This window comes from Ambystoma mexicanum, chromosome 2q, assembly GCF_040938575.1.
Source record: "Ambystoma mexicanum isolate Mex_15411 chromosome 2q, UKY_AmexF1_1, whole genome shotgun sequence".
NCBI lineage: Eukaryota > Metazoa > Chordata > Amphibia > Caudata > Ambystomatidae > Ambystoma > Ambystoma mexicanum.
In genome coordinates this window covers 1169521875-1169546777 of record NC_090924.1, presented here as the reverse complement: position 1 = coordinate 1169546777, position 24903 = coordinate 1169521875, and the positions used below count along the sequence as shown (strand labels likewise).

Sequence of the window (24903 nt, the reverse complement as noted above, 5' to 3'; positions counted from 1 at the left end):
CGTGTACCCATTTGGCGCCCACCAGCACTTGCCAGCACGCCAAAGAACGGATCTGCATCATTGGCGCGGCACACACCAGCACCTGCAGTAGAGCCACAGGCTGACTTCGAGCCTGAATCTGGAAGTGCACCAGCACTGTTCACGGATCATACGATACCAGGAGCAAGGCGGTACAACCTGCGGCCTCGGAAGACAAAGTGATCCGCAGCTCTTTTTGGTGTTTATGTCAACCTCTGGTTCAGCTCATGGATGGAGAAGGAACCGGAGGTGTAGAGGAGAGAAGCGTGAGAATTGTGCAAGTCGGACAATTCAAGACTCGCGGCTCACATGGTACTATGGCAAGTGAGATAACTGATTAACAGTACATGTGACCGGAACCAGAGCGGACACCTGGGTGCACATGATACTAAGGCGATAAGATAACTGATTGAAGATTCTCTGAGCAGTACAAGAGGGGACAAGTGATCTCGCCTAAAAACGAATAATCGAATCCAGGCTAAAAAAGAGACAGGCAGAACTGAACTGTGACAATTCCATTGAACTTATTAACATCAGAGCAAGCGTGACGAAGAGAGATATCCACAACGAACTGTGAAAAAAATAAATAAATAAAAGGACGAAAAACATGCCGGGTTCGGTTCCAAGCCTCCTCCTGCCCACCACCGCTAAGAATGAGTCAATTATAAAGATTATAAGCTTAAGAAAAACGCATGGTAAAACTAATTGTATGCTTGTACTAACAATAATAATGTGCTTTATGAGCGTGGTAGCACCAATATCGACAGCCCTAATATTATGGTGGGTAAAACAATACATCCATTAGAAATGTTTTTACCACTAAGTAATATATCCACTACTGAAAGCCCGGTTCAGGTGATCACTTATACCTTACCCCCAATGGAAGAAAAACACAGGGAAGGTTTTGGAAATAACACCTTATTGCTGATAATGAACATGACACATGCAATCCTGAAGAAAACAAACGGCTGGGTATGTGCCCATTTACAACAGCATGCCGGGAAAGGAATAGGGTGGTATGTGCAGCCATTACCATTAAGTGCTGCATGTAGTGCATCTTTAGGTGCAATGTTCTATGGGAAATGGAATGAGAGTAATACGGGTCAATTAGACAGAACCAACATGAATGAGTTTGAGAAGATAATAATGAAGCCTGTGGGTTGTTCCATTTTTCATAAAGCACAAGTAATAGCCCCAGAGCCTACGAGGAAAAGTACACGAAAGATAACACGACAAAATAGACGAGATAGATTATCCCCACCAGAAAAAACATCTGTAATGACATTTCGTGTAAGAACAGAAGGGAACAAAGATGCAATTCCCCCACCTTACACGGTGAATTATAGCCCAAGAACTGTCCCTTTTTGTCTTCAGTCGGAACATATGCTGGTTGTATGAATACAGTGGTACTAAAATGGGAAATAGAACCAGTATACGTAGGTGATCCAGTTTATTTTATATGCGGAGAGAAAGCATACCCTTGGTTGCCCAGAAACTGGGGAGGTACATGTTACCTAGGGCTACTGTTCCCAGGAGTATTCCTCTTAGAAACAGCAGCCATGGCCAGATTATCTAGAACTAGAGTCAAAAGGACTCACGAAGGTGTTTTAATAGCAACTGATGTAGAAAAATCATTCATTCCATTCTTAGGGCAGATAGTGAACTATAATATAAGGCAACTGTCCAGAATCCTAAAGAATACAATAAACACAACAACAGATATATTATTTAACATGACGTTAGAAGAAAGAGGAATCAGGTTAATGACGCTGCAAAATAGAATGGCTCTCGATGTGATCCTGGTTGATCGTGGGGGAATTTGCAAATTAGTGGGATCAGCATGTTGCGTTTATGTCGATGACTATTCCCCCACGATCTTTGAAGCAATAAAGAAAATGCACGTCCAAAGCTCTGAACTCCCTACTGGAGAAGGGAGCTGGGGAATAGGATCTTGGTTTTGGGGAATACTACGATCTTGGGGATGGAAGTTGATCTCAATATTAGTAGTGGTGTTTGTAATATTCCTAACGGGCTGTTGTTGTATACATTGTTTACCCATAGTTTGCGCTGAGGTAACTGAGGGATGTACGGAAGGATGCATGCATATGATAAAGAAAAAACAACCTCATGATTGAACTGACCCAGACCCAAATGAGATCAGAGCGGTAAAAGAGTTGATGGCAATAGATATTGATGAAGACAATGATGTCCACGATAGCATGCAAGACTCAGACATAAGTACTTCAGATTCATGATCACTAGAGGAGGTTTCAATAAATAGATGAGACGTTTGGCATAAGGCCAAAGGAGGGTTTGTCACTCTAGAAATACGGATACCTCTACTTTGAGACCGCAAACGCATTTTGGTGTCCGTGGGCCAACTGTCTCATGTACGATATGACAAAATATAGGTTTTCGAGTTTGCCAATGAACGGCCATTTTGATGTAACAGGAATCGCCATTTTGTTTTCTAACCATTGCTCATTGCTTTCTGTTCCTATTGCTTTGCAGTACATTTTCCACATACACTGCTCGACTGTGAAACATTGTTGTCTGTATGTGAAAAGGACAAGGCCGCAGGGCATTGAGGATAACAAGAGTTCGCTGAAACACAAACGTAGGCAGCGCCACGAAGAATGCCCGGCTCCCTCCCGAATGTAGCCTTGAAGCAGAGCTGCAGGGCATCTAATCATTTCACAGCTGCCAGCCAGTCTCGTTATATGGTAGAATATGTTAGAATAATACCGCTAAAGGCTTGAATTATGCTTTTCTTACAGCCCCCCCTTTGCTGAGCCCGCTAGAGCATGTCGGTTCCTAGGACGCGAATAGCACCTGATAGATAGCAAGGTCCGGAATGCAACTTCCCCCCCCCGTATGTAGTTCGCTGCAAGAACAGAAACGCTGTGTTCTATTCAACAATTGAAAGATGCCTTCGCACTCACAAATTGCAAATTGTTACTAGAATAGATGTTTGAAGGCGTCATAGTGATCAGAGATGTCCATCATCACACCAGCACCCCCCTTTGCTGAGCCCGCTAGAGCATGTCGGTTCCCAGGACGCGAATAGCACCTGATAGATAGCAAGGTCCGGAATGCAACTTCCCCCCGTATGTAGTTCGCTTCCAAGAACAGAAGCGCTGTGTTCTATTCAACAATTGAAAGATGCCATCGCACTCACAAATTGCAAATTGTTACTAGAATAGATGTTTGAAGGTGTCATAGTGATCAGAGATGTCCATCATCACACCAAGTTCAAAGAAACCCAATAAAGGGGGGGTGTTAAAACATGTCATAGCTGATTGTTTGATATGCATTTTGTATATATGTAACTGATGTACGTAATTCACTCTCTTGCGTCCCTCGAGGTCTAGAGCTACACGTTGCGGGGCGTGAGACCGAGTTGGCCAACTGAGACTTTTGCTTTGCAATAAACCCTAGCTTTGGGAATACAACCTTGTGTCTGGCGTATCCATCGTGTGTGGTGACTCGCCTTGTTTCCATAGACGTCAGTCCCCTAGGGGCACCTTTCAGTATGATGGATAACTAAACAGGATACAATGATGGAATGATGGATAATGATTCCATAACAAAGAGTCTAATGATGCCATAATGATAACAAATAAGGCCTCTCCATACTATCAGGTTTTACACTCTGGGAGACGAGAGGAACTGTTGGTTTACTGTGCTCCACTCTAACTAGATTAGCCCGACACGTTACAGGCTAGTGTGTGAACAAACCACACTGCACAATATAAGGAGGCTCCAAGTATAACTTCTCGTTCCCTCATCCTTTAACACTTTCCCACTCCTTCCTCAGGGCTTAGGTCTGACTTGCGCGAAATGGAATATGAACTCTGTCCTTCACAGCAACGCTGGTGCGTGTGTCCATGCACCAGCCGAATCTCCCTCTCAGCTCCCGACCCGGCTCGCAGTCTAAACCCTGGGGAGGGGAGAGCGAGGCACCGGCCCAGTTCCTCTTCTATCACCGGTCTCTTGTCCCTCTTGCTTTTGTGCCCCCCGGGGACCTTCCACCGGCTTTGAATGGCAGGAGAGCCACAGCCTGACCAGAGGTGAAAGTACCTCACACATACGGCTGCTCCCCCTCAAGGTGGAGCGTATTAGTCCTACTCAAAAAATCCCACAGGGAATTCGCTCTGCGCAAATCGATACAAACACGCCAACTTTACTATGTGTGTACAAATACAAAGGACAGTATCCCGAATGCTGGAAAAACATTGGGGTGGAGGAACAGAGCCGCACAAACAGGGCACCCACACATACACATGCCCAACCTAGGAAACCCGGCCCCCAGTATAATTCAGCATTGAATTAATGCTGCAAGCTCTTTTTTTTCTGACAGATCTATATAACAGTACCTTGAGGCAGAATTGTTGTACATGGAGTGCATGTCCCAGAAAGCCGCATTTCTCCCTGGTGCGATGGCGCGTCAAGCAGCAACTGATCTGTCCCACGATATACACAGGCAGCATGCACTTCAGGGGGCACCTCTCACCCTGGCTCAGCATATTATGACTCAAATTCTCATCACCTGCTCCAAATCTTTTTATGGCCTCATCATGGTTAAATGGATTCCTCGTCACTTTACTCAACATATCATTGGCACCGAATTTCAACACTAGCTCAGCATTTCATCATGGATAAGCCACCATCTCGGAATCACTCTCACAAGTTTTGATCCATATTCGAGTGGGTTCCCCATCGGCAATTTGTAGTGTATGCACCCAGGAAATATAGACTGGATATAGGGAGCACACAGGAGCCAGCAAGTACATAAGGGTGAGTAGGTTTTATTGTTATTTCAGGTTACAAATTAGAAGTGAAGGAAGAGCATATGCATATGTAACCTTCCAGTTGCATCTCCCATCCTGAATCCCCAACTGTCCTCTCTGGAATCCTGACGGGACCCAGGGTTCTATCACCATCAGAAGGCAATGCAAGCCCCACACTACAGTATGTCAGCAGCTCGTAGTTGTTGCAGTGTATTGTACATTATATTGTATTGATTCAGCGTGTAAATAATTGCATACAGGCAGAGTAACCGACATCTTGGATGCAAATACAGGTAAATGGCTGAAATCAGAGGGATATATATATTTTTTTAAGCACGTTTTCACTGCTTGATAGTGAATAGATCTACAGAGGAAATTGATAAAAACCTCTCAAAATGTACTCTCGTGCAAATATTAACAGGAAGTACAGAGTTGAGGAATGAAGCAAATGCATTTGAAAGGGAACAGGTGCAGACGGGGGAGGGGTAGGAGGGGTTAAATGCCATGGGGCAGCTAGGTGCAAATCTGATTGGCAACAGAGAGCTGCATGAGTGGGGGAGCCGATACCACGCCGCATTTGCTGGTTACTTCATCTTCAGGAGCTGGGAGTGCACAGGTGCAACTGATGAATGCATTCGTGACCAATAGTTTGGACTATTGTAATTCAGTCTACTTGGGCCTTCCTAAGCGCTTAGGATCATCTTTCATCTGAATCAGCAGGATCATATTTACCAGGGGTTGGCTTGCACTGGGTTCCGGTGGCAAAAATTCATTGGCACATAGTAGCGGTACCATCTTGTAATTATGTATTATGTTTTTACTTTGTGTGAATGGTTTTATAATAAACCAAGCGAAAGAAGGACCTAGGCTCAATAGCCTTCGGTTTGGGTTGCACACCCTAATGACCACTTAGGTGTTTTTTGTCAAATTCTATATATTAATTTGCTTTCATCAGTAAGTACTGGGAAAATAAATTCGAGATGGATCATTCGTTAGAAAAATGGGTGATTTATTCGCAGATGCTAAAACATTTCCAATGCATTTTGGACTGTATTTAGTCCATCAGGTCGTCACTACTTCTTTTGATCAACACCAACCGGTTACAATTAAAACAATAGTCAAAGGTAAATGTGTTATCATATTGCCATATCAACACAACAATCCAATTTAGGTCACACAGGTTCAATTGAGAACAGTGTATGATATTCCGACATCGGGTTCATGCAGGCTACATGACAATGACGGACAAACATGTGAGAATATTCAAGACCAAACAGGAAAACAAAAAAGAGAGAAAAACGCGAGACAGTACATATCAGTCAGTAATTATCAACATTAGGCAGTAAAACAACTTGCATGCTCTTTGTTCTGTATCCATATTAGTTCCTATGTGCCTGCATACTCATGACTGACCACCTTTTTCTGTGTGCGAAACCCTGTTTAAATAGTGTGACAGTAAGTGCAGATAGTGCTCGTCACATGGGATAAGGTGCTGATGTTCATCTTTACTATCATGATGGTATGTTGGCAACACACGTCCCAACCAGTGTGGTGAGCACATTAATTACTATGTACATGTTCATTATCTGAATCACCAAAGTTATTTTTTGTGTCTCATTGACATGCAGCTTGCCTATATTTTTGTACTGACTTTCCCATCTCATCGAGACATGTCTTGTTAATTATAAAAAGAGCCATGTTAGTCAATTACTCGTTGTGCGATTTCAAGCACATGTGTGCAAGGCATCTAAATACCTTAGGCTTCCCACACTGGTCAGGCAAGGCATCTAAATACCTTAGGCTTCCCACACTGGTCAGGCAAGGCATCTAAACACCTTAGGCTTACCACACTGGTCAGGCAAGGCATCTAAACACCTTAGGCTTACCACACTGGTCGGGACGTGTGTTGCACATACTTACTTGGATCCTTCACCTAGTGCAGGGTGAGGCATTTCGCTGCAGCAGCATGACAATTATGCACATTTCGCATCCATGGAGGTCAGGCCTGCCCGGAGTGTGGCACAGCCCGTGCTTGGTAGCCAAGCTTGTAGGGGCGCCCCCTCAACATGGCTCGCATGCCCCCACCATGCCCCCCCACATTTTGTGCTAGGCCACTAGTGGCAGGGCAGCATTTCATTATCCAGGGCAATCCTGTATCTGTTACCCAAAGAGCATTTTCACAGTTCAGATGTTTTCATATGCAGACTAAAATCTAATTCCTACCTTCTTTGGAGATAAAGACCAGTTGGCATGTTTTTCCAAAACATGGATGGACTGATCAATGAAATCAGCCACATAAACATACCTAAAAGAGAAAATTATGTTTGAATTTCTCAATATTGTCAGACATTTCACAGAACAATTAATGCACCCAGGTAAATTGGCTAAGAAAAAGAACCACAGTGACAACTGAACATCAATGCCACAGCTTGAATACAGTATGCAAAACATGTTTAATGCCTTCTGAAAATATGCTTTCCATAATACTACTTTATAAACTGTTAACATGTGTTTTCACATTAAACAAATATTCAAATCTGTTACGAAATGTACAGATCGGGAAGCACAAACCCATGCACATGGCGGTGCATATTATGTAATCCCTGATTTGCAGTATCACGGTGCAAGGAACTGTCTTCTGGCAAGGCTGTAGAAGCCCGGTTTTGGCGCTTTTTGGCATAAGCCAAAATATTGGCAACACCATTGCTACAGGGTTCCAAGTAGCAGCGTCCGTGGTCGGCATGACAATAGGAAATGCTTTGCCATACAATGGCCAACACACTAAGTGTACATTTCTGTTGTACTACGAGGATGTAATCCAATAGTGGCTTGTTTAACGTCTTACTGTCACATGTCACGTGTCTGTATTACTTGAGGCCTCGGAGTGATCTGTTTGCAAGACAGGGACGGACACAGTCTTTGTTCTCGCCGAACCCGCTGTTGCTGGTCAAGCTGGCACAAACATGGCTGCCACCCACAGACCGTGACTCGAATCATCAGTGCGGTGAGGCGCGCACCAAATCGCCTTGGGGCAGGGCAGGGGAAAGTTCACAGAGTGTCAGATCTCTAAACATAGATTCTGCAACCTTTTATTTCTTTGCACATGGTTTCCAAAAACATTATTTGTTGCATTTGGCGCTGTGTTGGGTGAGGTTATTTTTCAGTCACGGGTGCTGGGTCCCAGTGCAATCCACCACTACCCGAGGCACAGGGTGAGGGATAGTGAGAAGGCAGCCAGATCCACAGGCATCCGAAAATGCCACCACTCTTTACTATCACACTTGCAAAAAGTGCAACAATCATCAGATTGTTAAACTGACGCCTCCCCAGCTCAGCTGGATTATGAAGAAGGGGATGTCTAACAAAATGCACTTCGAAAAAGAGAGGTACGGGAGAGTGTGTGAAGCAGTCAAGTAATGTGGTGGAGGGTTTTTTGGAAAAGGTCCTGGGATTTTGTTGGTTATCCAGCAAAGCTGTGATTTCAGTTGCATGGGGAAGAGCAGCAAGTGCATGTGTCCTTTAGATAGGGGCAGAGGGGAGCACGTTCTAGGTATTACTATTATGCACACTCAGCAGGAGGAGCTTTTTCTTAGTTTAATACATTTTATTAGTTAAATTCATAAACAGGTAATATAAATATATGGTGTAAACATTTTAACATGTATGCTCTCTTGGAGTATTATAACCATAAAGTTTGATAGAACGAGTTAATTAAATAAATATGATACAATTATTTTACTTAATAGATATTGAGACAAACAGTGGAGACAAAAACAAGACAGAAGACAATAGGAAAGAAGGGGATCAGTGATCAAGAATTGATTATACGTATTCAGGTTTGTTGAGGTAATGAATAAACATTCCATTTTTTGTTAAATATGTGTAAACAGTCAGTCAACACAGAATGCATGACATGTTTCAATATGTTGAGTGGAGCAAATAGCGTTCCACCAGATATTATAAGATACACTGGAGGTACTCTTCCAGTTATAAGTGATGTCATGAAAAGCAATACTGATGAATAAATGATATAATGCAGGAGATTAAACTTGTTGTATAGACGGGTTAAAATGGAGCCAATCATAAGATTAGAGAGTGGCAAAGGATCTGTAAAATGAAAGATCATTTGCAGACATGACCAGATCTTTGTCCAAAAAGCATAAACATATTTACAATTAACAATTAAATTAAGATAAGCTGTATTTGGTTCATGACAAGACCAGCAATGGTTGGGTTAGTTATCCACTACTTTGGCAATTCTCAGGGGTGTAAGGAGAGCACGGTGTAGAATAAAGAAGTGGGTTTGGGTAAGATTGGCAGCTATAGACGTAGAATGACACTGTTTTCAAATTTGTGCCCACAAGTCTGAGGTAGGTTGAAAGTTCCAGTCGATCCCCCCATTGCCTGATAACATTAGAATTTAATAGATTGGGAGAAGGAGGATCATTTAGGAACGCATATAATTTGGCTGCTCTAATGGAAGGGTTGCTGGTTAAAAAAGTCAGAAGTGGGATAGGGGATTTTTGAGTCAATGAGGACAAGGACTTAGTTAATAATTTGAGGAGGGATGTGTGAAAGGAGAGATCAGATCTGCGGATATTGTATTGTGCGCGAATCTGTGCAAACAGGATTTCTACAGAGTTGTGGAGTAATTGTTTGATATATTTGATGCCTGATGAATACCATCTATACATAATAGTGGTGTTAGATGTGGTATAGCTATGTTTATTGAACCAGAGGAAGAGGTCACCCACATTAGTTTCATAAAAAGAGTTGGTAGGGATGTTATTCCAGATTGATTTCAAATAATGCAGTGAAGGAAATTAAGTAATATAAGGCCATGAGGATGTAGTTAAGAAGTGGTAAAGGGAAAGTGGGGAAATAATACTGGCTTCTATCTTGATCCATAAAGAAGCGTTTTCAGAATGGGTTTCATAGTGTTTAAAAATAGTTAATTGTTTTAGGACAAAGGCTTTATGATACAATTCAAAGTTGGGAAATTTAACTCCACCTAATAGCTTAGGGAGTCCGTTTGTTGAAGGCAATTCTCTTTGTTTATGGTTCCTTAAGAAATAAAGAAGTAGGGAGTCAATTTTTGTATGGAATTTTGTATGAATTGCTACGGGATCATAAAGAGTAGATAATGGGGCTGATCATCATTTTTATGGAATCAAGATGACCCCAACCAAGATAGGAAGAGAGGTGACCATCCTGAGAACATTTTTGTTACTTTCTTGATTATGAGGTTGGTGTTGAGGGTAATAGTGGTGTGAATATCTTTAGCCATATGAATCCCTAAATATTTAATATGCAAGGGTTGCCAAGACATACCAAATAATGGGGTATTGGTTGGATTGCAGGTGTCGGTGAGAGGTATGACCTCATATTTGTTAACAATTTATTTTGTAGCCTGAAACAATAGAAAAAATATTTATGGAATATATTAAATGCTGGATGGAGGAGGCAGGATTTGAAAGAGAGTAGGATGTCATCCGCATAAGCGGATCATTTTATTTGTATTTTATTAGTAGAGACACCTTTGATGTTTGGTGTTTGTTCTGATACTGCAAGGTTAAATATTAAGGGTGAGAGGGGGCAGCCTTGACGAGTACCTCTTTATTTGGAAAGAAGAGGCGAGAGAATTGTTAATGAGAATTCGAGTGGTAGGAGAGGAGTATAAGACTCAACACAGATTAATAAAATAAGGAGAGAAGCTATGCCATTTGAAGTAATGGAAGAAAGATCCATGATACACAGTCAAAGGCTTTTTCTGTGTCAAGGGCCAAGAGGTATAAAGGGTTGTCAGAATTATGGGAGTGATAAAGGATTTTAAACAAAAGCCTACTGTTAGATGAAGCATAGCAATCTTTGATAACACCAGATTGGTCAGTCTGAATAAGATATTATTCTAAATTGTTTGCTAGAATTTTCCAAACGTTTGAGTCGGAGTTGATAAGTGAGATAGGCCAGTAGCTTTTAACTAAAGAGGGATCCTTATCTGGTTTGGGAAATAATACAAGGCCTTCACCAAAGATACCGGAGCTTTGACCAATTTCAGCAAAGTAAGAATATCATTGTAAAGGTTTTGGTGCAATGGAATCAATAAATGTTTTATAGAAGTCCACGGTAATACCATCAGGACTTGGGGCTTTATTGGGTTTGAGATCTAATTTGGCTTGCTTAATTTCTGTTAAGGATATAGGTGCGTTATACTGTGAAAGGTCGATTGGTTCCGAAGAGTTCTTATTTTTTTCAAAGAAAGAATGGATTTCGTAAGTCTTACTAGAGGTATCAGAGGAATATAGGTTGGAGTAAAAGACAACAAAGACTCCATTTATTTCCTTTTGCTTGGTTAATCAATCACCACCGGGAGAGATGATACGGGTGATGAGCGATTTTTCTTTTTTAGATAGGATGTCAACATTTTCCCAGCTTTGTTGGATCCACTGTATAATTTGGATCTAGATCGAAGTATAGAGTTAGCAGCTCCATCGGTGCATAGTTTGTTAAATTCAATGCGTTTATTCATGAGAGCTTTTGCGACATTAGGGCCAGGGTTAGCATAGTACGAACTTTCAAGATCTTTAATTGAGGTCAATAGTATGAGTGGATTCGGATTGTCATTTTTTTTTTTTAATAGCGGAGAATTGAATTATAATCCCACGGAGGGATGCTTTGAAATCGTCCCAGTTATTATGAATATTCTGGACGATTGTAGAGAAATAACTCTTCAATGAAAGAGTTGATTTTATCTATGAAGGATCTGTCTTTAAGGATAAATTTGTGAACTCTCCATGTTGGAGAGAGTTTAGGAATAGGTATCCATTCTAGAGTAGTAGAGACAAGTGCATGATGAGAAATGGTTATGGGGCCGTTCTCAGAATTAATAATAGTGGAGGTTAGTGAAGGGTTGACAAAAATATAGTCCAACCTAGAAAAGGATTGGTGCGGGGGAGAGTAGAAAGTATAATTTTTTGTATCTGGGAGTTACAGTTCGGGGTTCCCGCTCCTGTGTCCGGGGGTCCCGCTCCCATGTCCAGACTTCAAAGCCTCATCTCACCTCATTTTATTGTAATCATCATCACCTGGCTGTCCCATTCCTGAGACATTGGCAATTATCCTAGAGACGAGCCACAGCGTCCTTCTGTGCAAGGAAATCCATTGCAATAGTTTCCACGCGGAAGGCAGATCATGTGACTGCGGCCGCCAGCACATCATGTGACTGCGGCCTCCCCTTGTTTTCGCAAAGCTCCGCTCTAAGACACATGCTTAAAACTAGCGCCATTTCACAAAGCACTGCTTCCGTTTGTAGTTTATGCTCAAACTACGTCTGATTCATTGTATCCTGTTACCAACCCTGCTTTGCCTGAAGAACCTTCTCTTTGCCTGATGTTTTTTACCTTTGACCTGCTGTTGCCAAACTCAGTCTGCTTTACAGATGTCCTTTGCCTGACGTCTTGCTTACCTTGGTCCCCGCTGTTGCTGATGTTAGGGAGAATTCTCTGTTTAGGCTCAATTTCCTAACCTAGTGAGTCCCCCAGCAGCTTTGCTGGATTTTTGGGGTTTATTTTTTTCTCCTGCCAAGAGTGAGACTCTTTTTACCCTCACTCTTGGACATGATTTGAGTGTGTTCCTTTGACTCTAGATGTGTTTAATGGGCTATGGGGTCTTTTACTCCATAGGGCTTCATGTGCTTTTGTGATGTGTGTTACACAGCACCCTCAGTGCAGTAACAAGGGATGTCATAGTGACCCCCCAGTATAGGCTCCATACCCTGGGACTGACTACTGTCTCCCAGGGCATGTAAAGTCACCATTGACTTTACTAGTCTTGAATTCTGAACAGAACCAGTACAAGCATGTAAAAAGAGGGGGGGTACCCTTCCCTAGTGGACAAGCTCAAGGCTATAGTAGTTCACAGGTACAGGAGGGTGGTCCTGTCCACAAATTGATATGTAGGTCGGTCTATTAAGTGGTAGATCCAAACCTAAGATCAAAGGTGTATTGCCTTCTCACTAAGCTAAGACAAACCAGAGAGTAGCAAACAAAAGTTTTATTTGCTAATTATATAGATAAGTATTCAATACATAAAAGTTGAGAACAGATGTTGAAAAAAATGCAACATACATAAATGAAAAGTTAAGACAACATATAATACCATCAATAAAAATTCATAACAAGGAACAAAAGTACAGTATTTACAACAATTGAACCAATTGATGTGGCTACCAAGATATCTTATTCTCCATGGGACCCTGGAAACACATTATGCTGGAAAGTAATACCCGACTAAGTAACTTTCCAGTTACAAGGTTACCCATAAAGAAATTTCTGACCTTGGGATTTATTCACAAAGGACCTGTGTGTCCACATCAATTGGTTCACTATTATGCAAGAAAATAGAAAAGAAACCTTTGCTTAAGATTTACCTGTATATTGCTAATACAGTATTCCATGTTCACTTTGTTGTAAATACTGTACTTTTGTTCCTTGTTATGAATTTTTATTGATGGTAATATATGTTGTCTTAACTTTTCATGTATGTATGTTGCATTTTATTTCAACATCTGTTCTCAACTTTTATGTATTGAATACTTATCTATATAATTAGCAAATAAAACTTTTGTTTGCTACTCTCTGGTTTGTCTTACTGGTTTGTCTTAGCTTAGTGAGAAGGCAATACACCTTTGATCTTAGGTTTGGATCTACCACTTAATAGACCGACCTACATATCAATTTGTGGACAGGACCACCCTCCTGTACCTGTGAACTACTATAGCCTTGAGCTTGTCCACTAGGAAGGGTACCCCCCCTCTTTTTACATGCTATGCCTGTGGCTCAGTACCCTTTCTGAATCGAGCCCAACCCTATCTCCCCTCGGGGCCTTTTTGTTACCAGAACCAGTACAAACCATCATATTGTGGACGTACTGCTGGGGCAATTCGATTGCCCCGGGGTCTGTTAGTCGAGGGGGCACGTCTCCATCCCCCCTGATCGAGTTTTGGCTGGTGGCAGTGGATACTACTTTTTATATTCAACCGCAAATATTTCTCTGTGGGATTTTCCCATTGTTCGAGGCTACTATCTTTATTTATTTAATTACGATAGCCTCAAACATACCGCCGGTTTATTTAATTATTATTAATTCTCCGGTTGGTATTTTTTGCCAAAACTCAGTTCTAAAATGGCGTTTGTGTTCTCTTCTGTGACTCCAACCCAAGTCGAGCCCTCTGTTCCACTTTTTGGCGGGCTTCTCCACAGAAGCCCTCCAAAGTGGTGCCACTCTGTCTGGGGTACTTAGGAGGGGTGGAGGGGGATTTAGGCACCCTGGACTGAGTTGCCTACGCAACTCAAGTCGCACTCCGTCCTGATTGGCCCAAGTGGTGAGCCGGCCGGCTCACCACTTATCATGTTTGAGTGACAGCTAGGCTGAGTGAATGGGGGTTTTCTGCATAAAAGCAGGGCTTTGGGGACTGGAACTTCAGAAGTCGCCACAGGACCGAAGAATCCGATGAGGGAGAAGCTGAGCCGACCTGCTACGATGACACCACCGGTGGAGCCCTGCTGAACCGTCTCACCACTTTTCCCAACGACAGAGGAGATCTCCCGCCGGAGTCTCTTCTTCCTTTGACTGGTGGGGATAACCAGTTTTACCGTCTTTTCGCCTTCCTGACGCATCTCGTGGCCGCCTTGCCTGTGCCAAGCACCCCGGCAACCGGAATACCACTTTTTACCACGACCACGATCTTCTCTTCCTCTGGACGACGCCGAGACTTGCACCCACTGCCAGGAACAACTGCCACCGCTGGAGGATCCTTCCCACTTAAGGTACTGTGTTCCGCCTGGCTTCCCTTGCCACCGACTGTACGGGGTAGATTTAGCCCACGGCTTTCGAACCTGGGTTAGCCTTGGACACCCTGGCTAAACTTTTCTGAGCCTCTCTAAACTCTTTTCGAACTCTCTGCAAGACTTTCAAAGCCTAGTGTAACTGTGTGATCTTGGGCGCATTTGTGCTCTGCTCTCTCTAAGAGTGGGCCCAGCCTATGGACTTTGGCTTACAAGTGACTTTTGCTCTTCTGCCTTGCTAAAAGTGTTCCTAAATCTTAGAGTGGTGTATCTTCACAATTTCTGTCTTTTTCCCTCCCTTCTTCATTACCTTATTGGAGTGCCATCTATAGTTAAGCGCTCACCTCTGTCTGAAAATAAGTGGTGTTAACTAAGACTTGTCTAATAAGGAATAAGGGTTGTATATATCATAATAGTAACTGTGTTTAGAGTATTTTACAATAAGAGTGCTGGAGTGTTTCAAACAGTGTGTTTTTAAATAAATAATTATATACTTTGATACCAAAGCTCTGGTCACTGTTTGCTTGTGCTATTGTGTCTGAGTGCCTATTGTGTATACTTTGCATACTGCCTAACTCTTCTTGAGGGAAGTCTGACTGCTCAGCCACAGCTAACAGGTAAATCTGGGTGGTACAGACTGCTACCAATTGGGTTTACTGCTAACACCTGTAGTCCTAAATCTTTTGCAGTGTTCCCAAAGGGAACTGCACAGGTTTCTGCATAACAGCTGACTTCTGACTGCCTCTCGGATTCCGAAGTCACTTCCCTGGTACCTGTTTTCTGATATCCTGTTACCGAATCAGACGGCATATGGACTGACCCGTTATTCCCTTGTCGGGATTCACAAACACCACATGTTGTTGCACACGCTGCTTTTTCACCAAAGCTGAGCTCCTCACAGCACTGCACACCGCCAATCTTCATTTGCATACATTCCATTCTGGATTCAAGATCTTCCCCCTCCTGTGCCCATTTACAACTTTACTCGCGTTTACCCTTCTTAAAGAAGACAATAGTACCCTGCCATTTCTACGGGACTTTTCATCAGGAGTAGTGCACTTAGAGACGCTTTGCTGCCATTGTGCACCAACCCGGCTCTAGTGCGTCCCTCATGCCGCCCGGATAATCTACCTTACTAACTTGCTGTTTATTATTTTTTCCCTGTCGTTTTGGTTATTGACTCCTAATCATCTCCCAGCTGTTTATACTCCTTTGAACTGGTAAGACTTCACACTTGATCCTTTTTCCATCACCATTTCTCCCATTTAGTGGATTCATTTAGGTTATTACTTGTCATTTTTAGGGGACCTGTATTCCTCCAAACCATTGCTAAGTCTAACCAAGAGTGAAGAAGGTATTTACTATAGGTGTAAAATAATAGTTAGAAATCTGTTCACCCACTACCTATTTTTGACCTGTTGTTTTTCTTTCCTTACAGCCCAGTACTTTGGCGGTGCGCATGTTCACCGCTCTTATTTGATTTACCCCTCTGTCTGTATTGGTTGCCACGACAGAGGGCCGTATCATAGAAAATAGCTCCCTCAAGTTGAGGAGGCCCCGGTTTAGGGAAACCTTGGTTCGCCGGTCCGAAACCGATAACACCGGCTTACATCATCTCCCCACCTTTCAAGTTGGTGAGTAACAATGGGAGACAAAAGCACCAGGAATCAATAATATTGAGATTTTGTAGTAAAACTACTGCAAGATTTGGAATGGACAAAATTTGAGGGAGATTTGCGATCAAAGGTAAGGTCAAAAACCTGGTTTACATTGCCACATAAGATCAGTCTATCTGGATGCTTCTGAGCAAATTTAGATTAAAATTGGACTAGAAAAGGGCTTTAGTGGCGTTGGGTCCATAGGCATTAAAGTTACTGGCAAGTTGTTAATAATAGCTTCTATAATGATCCACCGGCCTTTAGATCTTTTTCTACATTGATTAATGTGAAGTTTGAGTGTTTATTGATCAAAATAGAGACACCACCTTTTTGTCTAGAGCATTGGAGAAGAGTGTATGGCTGACCCAAGAGGCTCCGATTTTGAGATTTTCACTGTCGGAGCTCAGATGAGTCTCTTGGAGAGTTACAAAAATGGAAGCAGATATTGCAAGTTGGGTAATTCTCTTGTTGCATTTAATGGGGTGATTTAACCCTTTGACATTCCAAGTAACAAACTTAATAGACATTTGCAATAAAAATGTGATAATGACAAAAGTGAAGAGCATAGTGAAATCTAATACATTAACATAACCCAATACATAGGATTTTAAGAGACGTAATGAACCAGTTGAGCAATAACTTCCATAGGTTGTGGTATAACCGGAGCACAGGGGAGGAACAGAAGGGCGGGAACATAACAAAAAAGGGGAAGACAATTAAGAGTAAGTAAGGGAAATATTGGTGCTGACATAAGCATAAGTAGTGGTAAAAGAGATGAGATTTGTTAGAATAGAAATAAGAGAGTATTGTGGGGGATACCATAGTACAAAGACAGACAGAACGTAAGTGAAGAGGAGCCAAAGAACAAGAGATGAAAATAAAGTCAAAAGTTATAGGAACATGAACAGTCAGAGAAACAAATGGAGCAATTATGTAATACTATCATAGTTAAACCTGGGATAAATTGTTGGTTAGACAAAATGATGGCAAAGTGCAATAAAAGTATTATGTTCAAGTTTGTAGAGTGAAAAAGTAGGATCTGTGGTTTTAAAGGGAGATCTCGATTTACCTCTTTGATGAGCAGAAGTAGAAGGAGAATCGAGAGGAATTGAAGAAACAGATCTGCTACGTTTAGGAGTAAACTTGATATGCTGATTCTTTGGTTTTCTGAAAGAAGGTGTTTGAAGTTGTGGGTCTGTTTTACAGGAACTGGGCGAGGAGTCTAGGGAAGATGTATGCATCGGCATAGCTTGAAGGGATTGAAGCAAATTGAAGAGATCACTCAGTTCTGTGAATTCTTGGGCCACCAGGAATGGGAATTATCATCTTTGAAGGTTCAAGCTGTCCATATCTGATGTCTAGGGACTTCATAATAGATCTCACATCGAGGAATATTTTCTCTTGGCTTCAGGGATTTTGGAAAGGTCTGAAGAGATCCACATTCTATTACCTTGAAAAATAATTGGGGTACTCTTTCTGGCGGCTAGTACAGTTTGGTGTGCTTGTTGATGTTTTAGGAAGCAAGCAATGAAAGGTATAGGCGTAGTGTTGTTAGCGTAGTGAGGCCTCATACGATGAACATGCTGCAGTTCCAATGGAGCTGAAAAAGTGGGAATAGCATTTCTAGAGGGAAATACATGTGTAGATGGCAGCAGGAAGCTCCCAAAGATACATTTGAAACAGTGCAATGTAGGAGGACTTGGCCACATCCTTGAAATAGCAGCGGCATGCACCATGGACACTGATAATGGACAAGCGGGAGTTTGCTCCCTGAAGCAAAAATATGAATGTCCCCAAGACTGTGCCTATTGTTCAAAGCCTAATTAGTTATTCTATAAGAGCTGAAAAGAAATGGATTTGTTCCATTTGTGTAGTGTTGCATTGCATTGTAATAAATGGACACCACCTCTTGTTGCACACACTTAACTCAGTAAAATTGTTTACTCCAACAACCTTCTGTCCTCACCTATGGGGTGTGCCCCTTTAACAGTAGTGTGTTGCCCCTTTAAGAGAATGAGTCATGACTTTGTCATGACTGGAATTAATAAAAAAGGGGCCTCTGTGCGCACGTGCAGGCAGTGCAGCCAGAGACTCAGAGAGTGTCTATCTGGTGTTCATGTCTCATTGTGTGCCAGGTGAACCGTGTGATCATAGCCTTTGAATACGCCTTAGCCTGCGTGCCCACAGTGCCAACGGTTGACTGCACTGGGTGCCCCCAATGCCTATACCGGGTCAGGTGACCCCTACTGCTGTAAAGTGCTGCACCACCCTGATTGGAGCTGGCAGCGTGATCGAAGCAAACATGACCTTGCTGGGTGCCTTCCAGTAGTTGCGTGTCCGCCCGGGTGCCCGCGAGCCGGACCAAATGTCCTAGGCTAGCTCTGCTAGCATCTTGGATCTTGTGCCTCCCAGCTTGTTGATATACCCGACAGCTGATATGTTGTCCATCCGCAAGAGGATGGACCATCTTTTTTTTTTGTTATTAAAATGCCATTGGTTTATATAGTTAAGCCTTCCATTTATGTTTCAACAGAGAAAAGTACAAAAAAATTGGTCATCAAGCATTGAAGAAAAAAATATCAATTTAAATTAATGATTGTATGTCTTGCCAAAATTGTATAACAGCTGTAATCATCCTTCTGTTATTTCCTGCTAATATCAACGTTCTTCGGGGTCCAATATCCTTGTGAATTTTAGGTATAATCGAGCTATTGTAGTACGTTTTGGTGCAAGCACAGTACATATCATAAGCAGGTGGTGTATCGATTCTATAGAGTGTTTTCTTGCAGAATCTACATGTCTGGTCGTGGGGGATAGTTCGATTTCGAAGCCAGTTGATTTCCTGTGTCGGTAAAATGTTCAATCTTAGTCGAAGGTATAAGTCTGTAACGCCCCGATCAGGAAACATTTTGAGGTAGGGCGGGAGTTCATTAAGCGCTCTCATGTCATTTGTGCAGTTCAGGGTTAATTTATACTGGTTTCTGATTTGTGTCTTCATCCAGTCTAGTCTTGCTACCTGAAGTTTTGCTTTTTGTGGTCGGTTTAGTAGCATGTCCAGCGATATGTTGTTGACGATCCTTTGTGCTTGGATAACGTTTTTCCACTTGTTCAGAGCTGCAGCGTTGATGTTTGTGGAATTATCACGTACTATGTCCCATGCTGGAATGCAATCGGTGTTCAGGATTTTCCTTAATAAGTCAAGTTGCTTCCATTTTATGATTGGGTTTAAAGACTGCAGACCTAGTTCAAATCTTATACATGCCGCAGGGACAGCATTGGGTAATGAGAGAACCTTTTCCCAAAAGATTCGTTCTATTTTGTTCCATGTGTGTTTGTGTAAATTAATCATGGTTTCTCCACCATGAGTCAGAATTGGCACGGCTTTCTGTTTGTAATATAGAATAATCGGTTTAATTGATCATTTTCCAAATTTTCTATGAATGATTAGTGCTTGACGTGCCATTGATTTTGCTTTGGTTATGAGATGAGTTGCCCAAGGTTCTTCATTTGTCGACTTATTAATCCACATCCCTAGATATTTGAAGGATTTCACTTGGATGAGTTTTTCATTCTTCAAATAGAAAGTCGGTCTCTTGATCGTCAGAGTTATTCCAGCTGTAAGTGCCATAACTTTTGTTTTTTTTATGTTGATTTCAAGTTCATTGGCTGTCATATAGGTGTCGATGTTCTTCAATGCTTGTTGTAGTCCTTTAGGAGTCTTAGAGAGTAGCACAATGTCATCTGCATATGACATTATGGGAAGGACTACTGAGTTCAATGTTGGTGGATTTGTTAGAGGAGAGGCTATATAGAGTCTTCGAGATCTGAAGTGAAAAGGTTGTAGAGTGCTGCTGCCAAAGGACAGCCTTGTTTCAGCCCATGCCAGGTTTTAATGGGTTGTGTTACCAGGCCGCCTTTGGAAAGTCTGATCTGTATTTCGGTGTTCGAGTATAAAAGTTTTATTGGTTAGAAGATGTTCGATGGGCAGCCCCATTCTGTTAGCTTTGACCATAGCAAATCTCGGTTAATTTTATCGAATGCTAAATGTAGATCAATAAATTCAGCATACGTCTGGGTTTTTGCTCTGTATGATTCGTGTTTTAACAAATTGAGAAGGAATAAGTTAGTCGTCGTGCCAAGATATTTAGTAAAGCCTGTCTGTCTTGTTGCTAATCGTTGTGTCTCTTTTGCCCATCTGGTAAGTTGTTGTTGAAGTATATTTGCGCAGATCTTTCCCAAAGGGTCTAGCAGGGCAATAGGTCTGTAGTTTGTAGGATCATTAGTTGGGCCTTGTTTATAAATGGGGACGAGTACTGCTTTTTGCCATGAGCAAGGTACAGTTTTTGTGTTGTTGATTAAGGCCAAGATTTGAGCAAACATTGCAGCCCATATCTCCGGATCTTTTTTGATGATGTAATTTGACAGGCCATCTGGCCCTGGTTCCCTTGATACATTCAATTTGATGATAGCTTCACTGATGTCGATAGGAGCACAGTCCAGTGTCCAATTAAAGTTTTGAGGAATTAGTTCTAATGACTTTCCATTAGAACGTTGTTGGTATAGTTGTTCGAAATGTGATTTCCAGTTTGCCTCTGAAACGGGTATTGCCCGGACCTACTAATTGCAGCATGTTTTCTGCATCGTTTTGTTCAATGATCATTGTATTGTTTTTGGACCAATTTTTAAATTTTTACTTAGCCTTTTTAATTTGTTGCTTCTGTGTTGAATTTGGTCCTTTTTTAATTTGTTTCATCAATTTTTTAAGTTCTTGCTTCTTAGCCACTATTAAGGGATAATAGGCGTGTTTATGGTCCTTAGAAGGCATAATTTTCTTGTTCGGTTTTTGGTGGAAAGTATGTAGGATCCATTCATAATTCAATTTCTTTAAGTCTTTCATTTGAGTACTTCTGAAGATATCCGGAAGTTGGTTAGTTTGCTTTTTGGTCAATCTTAGTCGGTTATTGGCATTGTTTATTTCTAAGTCTGGTAGATCTAAGTAGGTCGAATTGGGTCTTAAAGCCGGCCATGTTCTTATTAGTATTTAGTGATCACTTGCTTCACAGTAGATGTTTTCTGCGCGTTGAATGGGGGACTGTATTGAGTTGGATCGATATATGTAGTCAATAATTCCACGACTCTGGGCTCTCGCCCATGTAGCAGCCGGGAGATTGGTTTGTCGGTCGATTGCATCTAGTCGTGTCATGCTTCTATGTGTCATCTCTTTGGTCCATCTTCTGGCACGGTGGTCGAGACTGAGGGTATCAAGTTCTTGACCCAGTTTAGAAAAGAAGTGCAAATTCAGATCACCACAGACTATAAATTCAATGCCAGGATAGTTAAATGAAGCTTCATCCATTGCAGTAAAGAATGTATCTATTTATACATCATCTATGATACTTTGAGGGTTCCAGTATGTATTCAGTACACATATATGTTGGTTTTGGATATTTAGACAGATTTATTGATCGTTTCCGTTTCATGGATACATTGGAGAATTATAATGTGTATCCAGGCGTTAATAATTTCATGTTTAATTTCCTTAAGATGTGAGTCCATGCTAATTAGTATGAATTAGTATGCTAATTAGGATGAATGTCGTCCTTTGTGAATGGAGATAGCTGGGTTCATATATATATTGAAGCCATCGCATACCGGTTTGTGGGCGAGCCATGTCTCTTGCAGACATATCACATCTGCTGTTTTAAATTCCTGCATGGTTTGGCCAAATAGATGGTGATGGCCTCTCATATTCCATGAGCATACGGTTAATAAGGTATTGACGTTGCAGCTTGATTGCTAATGCCGACGCTGAAAAGTAGTTTCTGCATAAGAGTATGAATCGTCTAGTATCCTCCTAATCGGATAGCGATGTGTCGGAGATTCGTGAGGTGCCGTTCTTCGATGATCGTGGGCCGGAGAGTCAGCATAGGTCCTTTGATTGAATGATATACTTGAGTTTGATGAGTCAGTTGTTATCGTGATTTGTGAATACATTGAACGATCATCATGCGAGTTGTGTTCGCTGCTTGGTTTGTTTCGATTGTTCTCACCCGAAATCCCAGGGTTTGCAGGGCGTCTATTTCGGACGAGATTATGCGCAGAATCTTGTTATTACTGCAATGTAACCATATGGAGTCTAGCTTGTCTGAGCTGATGAATTCAATCTGATCGATATCTTTTGTTGTTACAACAGCGAGACCAGGGATGGCATGTAGAAGACGAAGAACATTTGTTCGGTTAAGGACCAGAGTTTCATCATTTACACAGGATCTTTCCAGCTTTAGTATGTTTCGAGAGGCAGGTTTCCTTGGATCTATGAATTCCGGTAATTTCGGTAGGGTCAGCTCTCTTGATAATAGTGATTCCTCTATTAGGGAGGTCTCTGAGATCAATGAGCCATCTAGATTTGTCACCTCGCATGAATGGTGATCTTGACCAACATTTTTGGAGGGTAGCTCCATCAAAGAAGATGAATGGAGGATTTCAGAGCATGTTTGGTCATAGCAGTCTATTACTAGTTGTGAAGATTCATTCAGTTGCAGTTCATTGGGGTTACTTATATTTTGCTCTTGATTTGAATATGTCGAGAGGTTTATTAGCAGGTCCAATGTTGTAGCGTCTGTTTCAACATCATGAGGAATCTCTGTGATCTCTGAATTGTTATTGGGCAGGGAAGTCTTGATGGCTGGTTTGTTAGGTGGTATGATCGGTTTGGCTGGAGGAAGCGTGAGATTTCGGAGAAAAGCTCTCGAGCCTCTTTGTTGTTTTTTGTTTTTTTGTCTTCGGTTTGGTGGGTTAGGTGGTGAGCGATTGGGGTCAAATATACGGTATGCGTCTTTTGCCCCTTCTCTCTGTTTATTCTGGCCCAAATTTGTTTGATCCGCGGTTTTTCCATTCGAGGAGCAATTGATTATGACAGGGTCTCCGTGGGACGGACTGCTCTCACCAATGGAATCAATAGTAGGCGTTTTGGACTCATCTACTGTGATTAGTATTGGCAGATTCTGTTAGTTGTGGTTGATTGCTGTCAGAAGTGGCGGTATTACAATTGATGGATCAGTGGGTTGCGTTTCCATATATTGCTGTGGGCGAGGCTGGTGGACACCCTCAGTATTCTTCATGTTTACCCGCATGAGGTCGATTAAGGCATCTGTGAGATGCATTTTTTCAGACCTGTCCTTCCGAGCTATGTCCGCAAGGCATTGTTGCCACATCAGGGTTGCTTCGGCTTCTACTTTCAGTCGTGTTTCGAAATTTAGCATTAATACTTCTTGTATCGTTAATTTTGAAAATATAGAGGCAAGGATTGTAGTTTGATCTTTAGCACCTTCCATTTGTGTTTCTTGAATCTTCATGTAGGGAATTAGTGCTTGCGTACATACAGCAATAAGCATTTTCTGCAGGTCAACCATCGTTGTAGCAACCGATTCTTGCGGGTTTGATTTGTCTGCATTATGGAGAGGATTTCTATTTTCTGGGTTAGAATTGGGTGGGATATTATAGTAGAAACTGTCGGTAATAGGTGTACTTGTTGTTAGATACTCTTGATGTTTGTTCGTATTGTGGATATGAGGGGCTCGTTGTTTTAGTCTAGGTTCTGTCGGATTTTTTTATTGTTTTTTCTTTTTTGCCTCTTGCAATTCCATTAGTGCTTCAATTTCTGTGAGGTCAAGTGAAAGTCTCTGGAGACGTTTATCCGAGACTAGATGGGAAAATTCATGTTGTATATCTGGATTCTGACGTCGGTCATGGAGAGCTTTCCATTTTAGTTTAGCAGCCTTTGCCCGCTCTTTCTGCGCGGATTCTTGTCCTGCACCTTCAGCTGCTATGTGAGTTAATGGGGTACGTACTGCTGCAATCTGCTCATTACAAGTAGTTCTTTGCTGTTGAGTTTTATCTGAACAATCTGTAGTTGTCATTGGTGATGTAATCGCGGTTTGAAGATTGTCTTTAGTATCGGCGTGGACGGTTGTCTCCATTAGTGATTGTAGTTGTGTCCGATGCCTCGTTTGTGGGCCCATCAGTGGAGAATGTTGTGTTGGTTCCATTGTTGGAACACACTTAGACCCACGGTTATACAGAACTAGAGAGTTCCCTGGGTTGCCGGATTCGCGCGCAGTTCGCACTTGGATGTCAAAGTGATTCGAAGAAACAAGCCTGTAGTCTTCACCCAGGTGCCAGTGACGGCACCTTGGGAAAGGTAAGGCTGTTTTTCTGCAGAGTATTCAGATATCCGCTATTAAGCAGAAAAGAGCGGCCCGTGTATCAATTATGTAGCCCACAGTCGTCGCATAGATATCTGTGAGGATCAAAGGTATAAACCCGCAGTCTCCGCACAGATGTTAACGGTTTAACTTGATTCTATTGATTGTTCATAAAGATGTAATTCAATATAGTAATCCGCAGTGCCAGTGCAGTGTCTAGGTGGATCAAAGGGTAAACCCGCAGTCTCCACGTTAGTAACAATGGCTGGACTTAGATGATCCGACCGAACTGCACAGTAATGACAACGTTTCTTTGTTATGAGATTGTTCGATATTGCTCATAAAGCAGCCTGCCTCGGTTACGTACTGGCACAGAAACACATGTGGT

At 42.0% G+C, this 24903-nt stretch overlaps 1 protein-coding gene across 2 annotated transcripts in view; it reads right to left on the bottom strand.

The window, feature by feature from the left end:
• The window catches only part of LOC138570023 (serum paraoxonase/arylesterase 2-like), a 748122-nt gene that overhangs the window by 141131 nt on the left and 582088 nt on the right, over positions 1–24903 (bottom strand). For both annotated transcript variants that reach the window (XM_069648556.1, XM_069648555.1), the window contains one exon: positions 7032–7113. In XM_069648556.1, coding sequence (XP_069504657.1) covers positions 7032–7113 — 82 coding nt within the window. The remainder of the gene's footprint in view (positions 1–7031; positions 7114–24903) is intronic.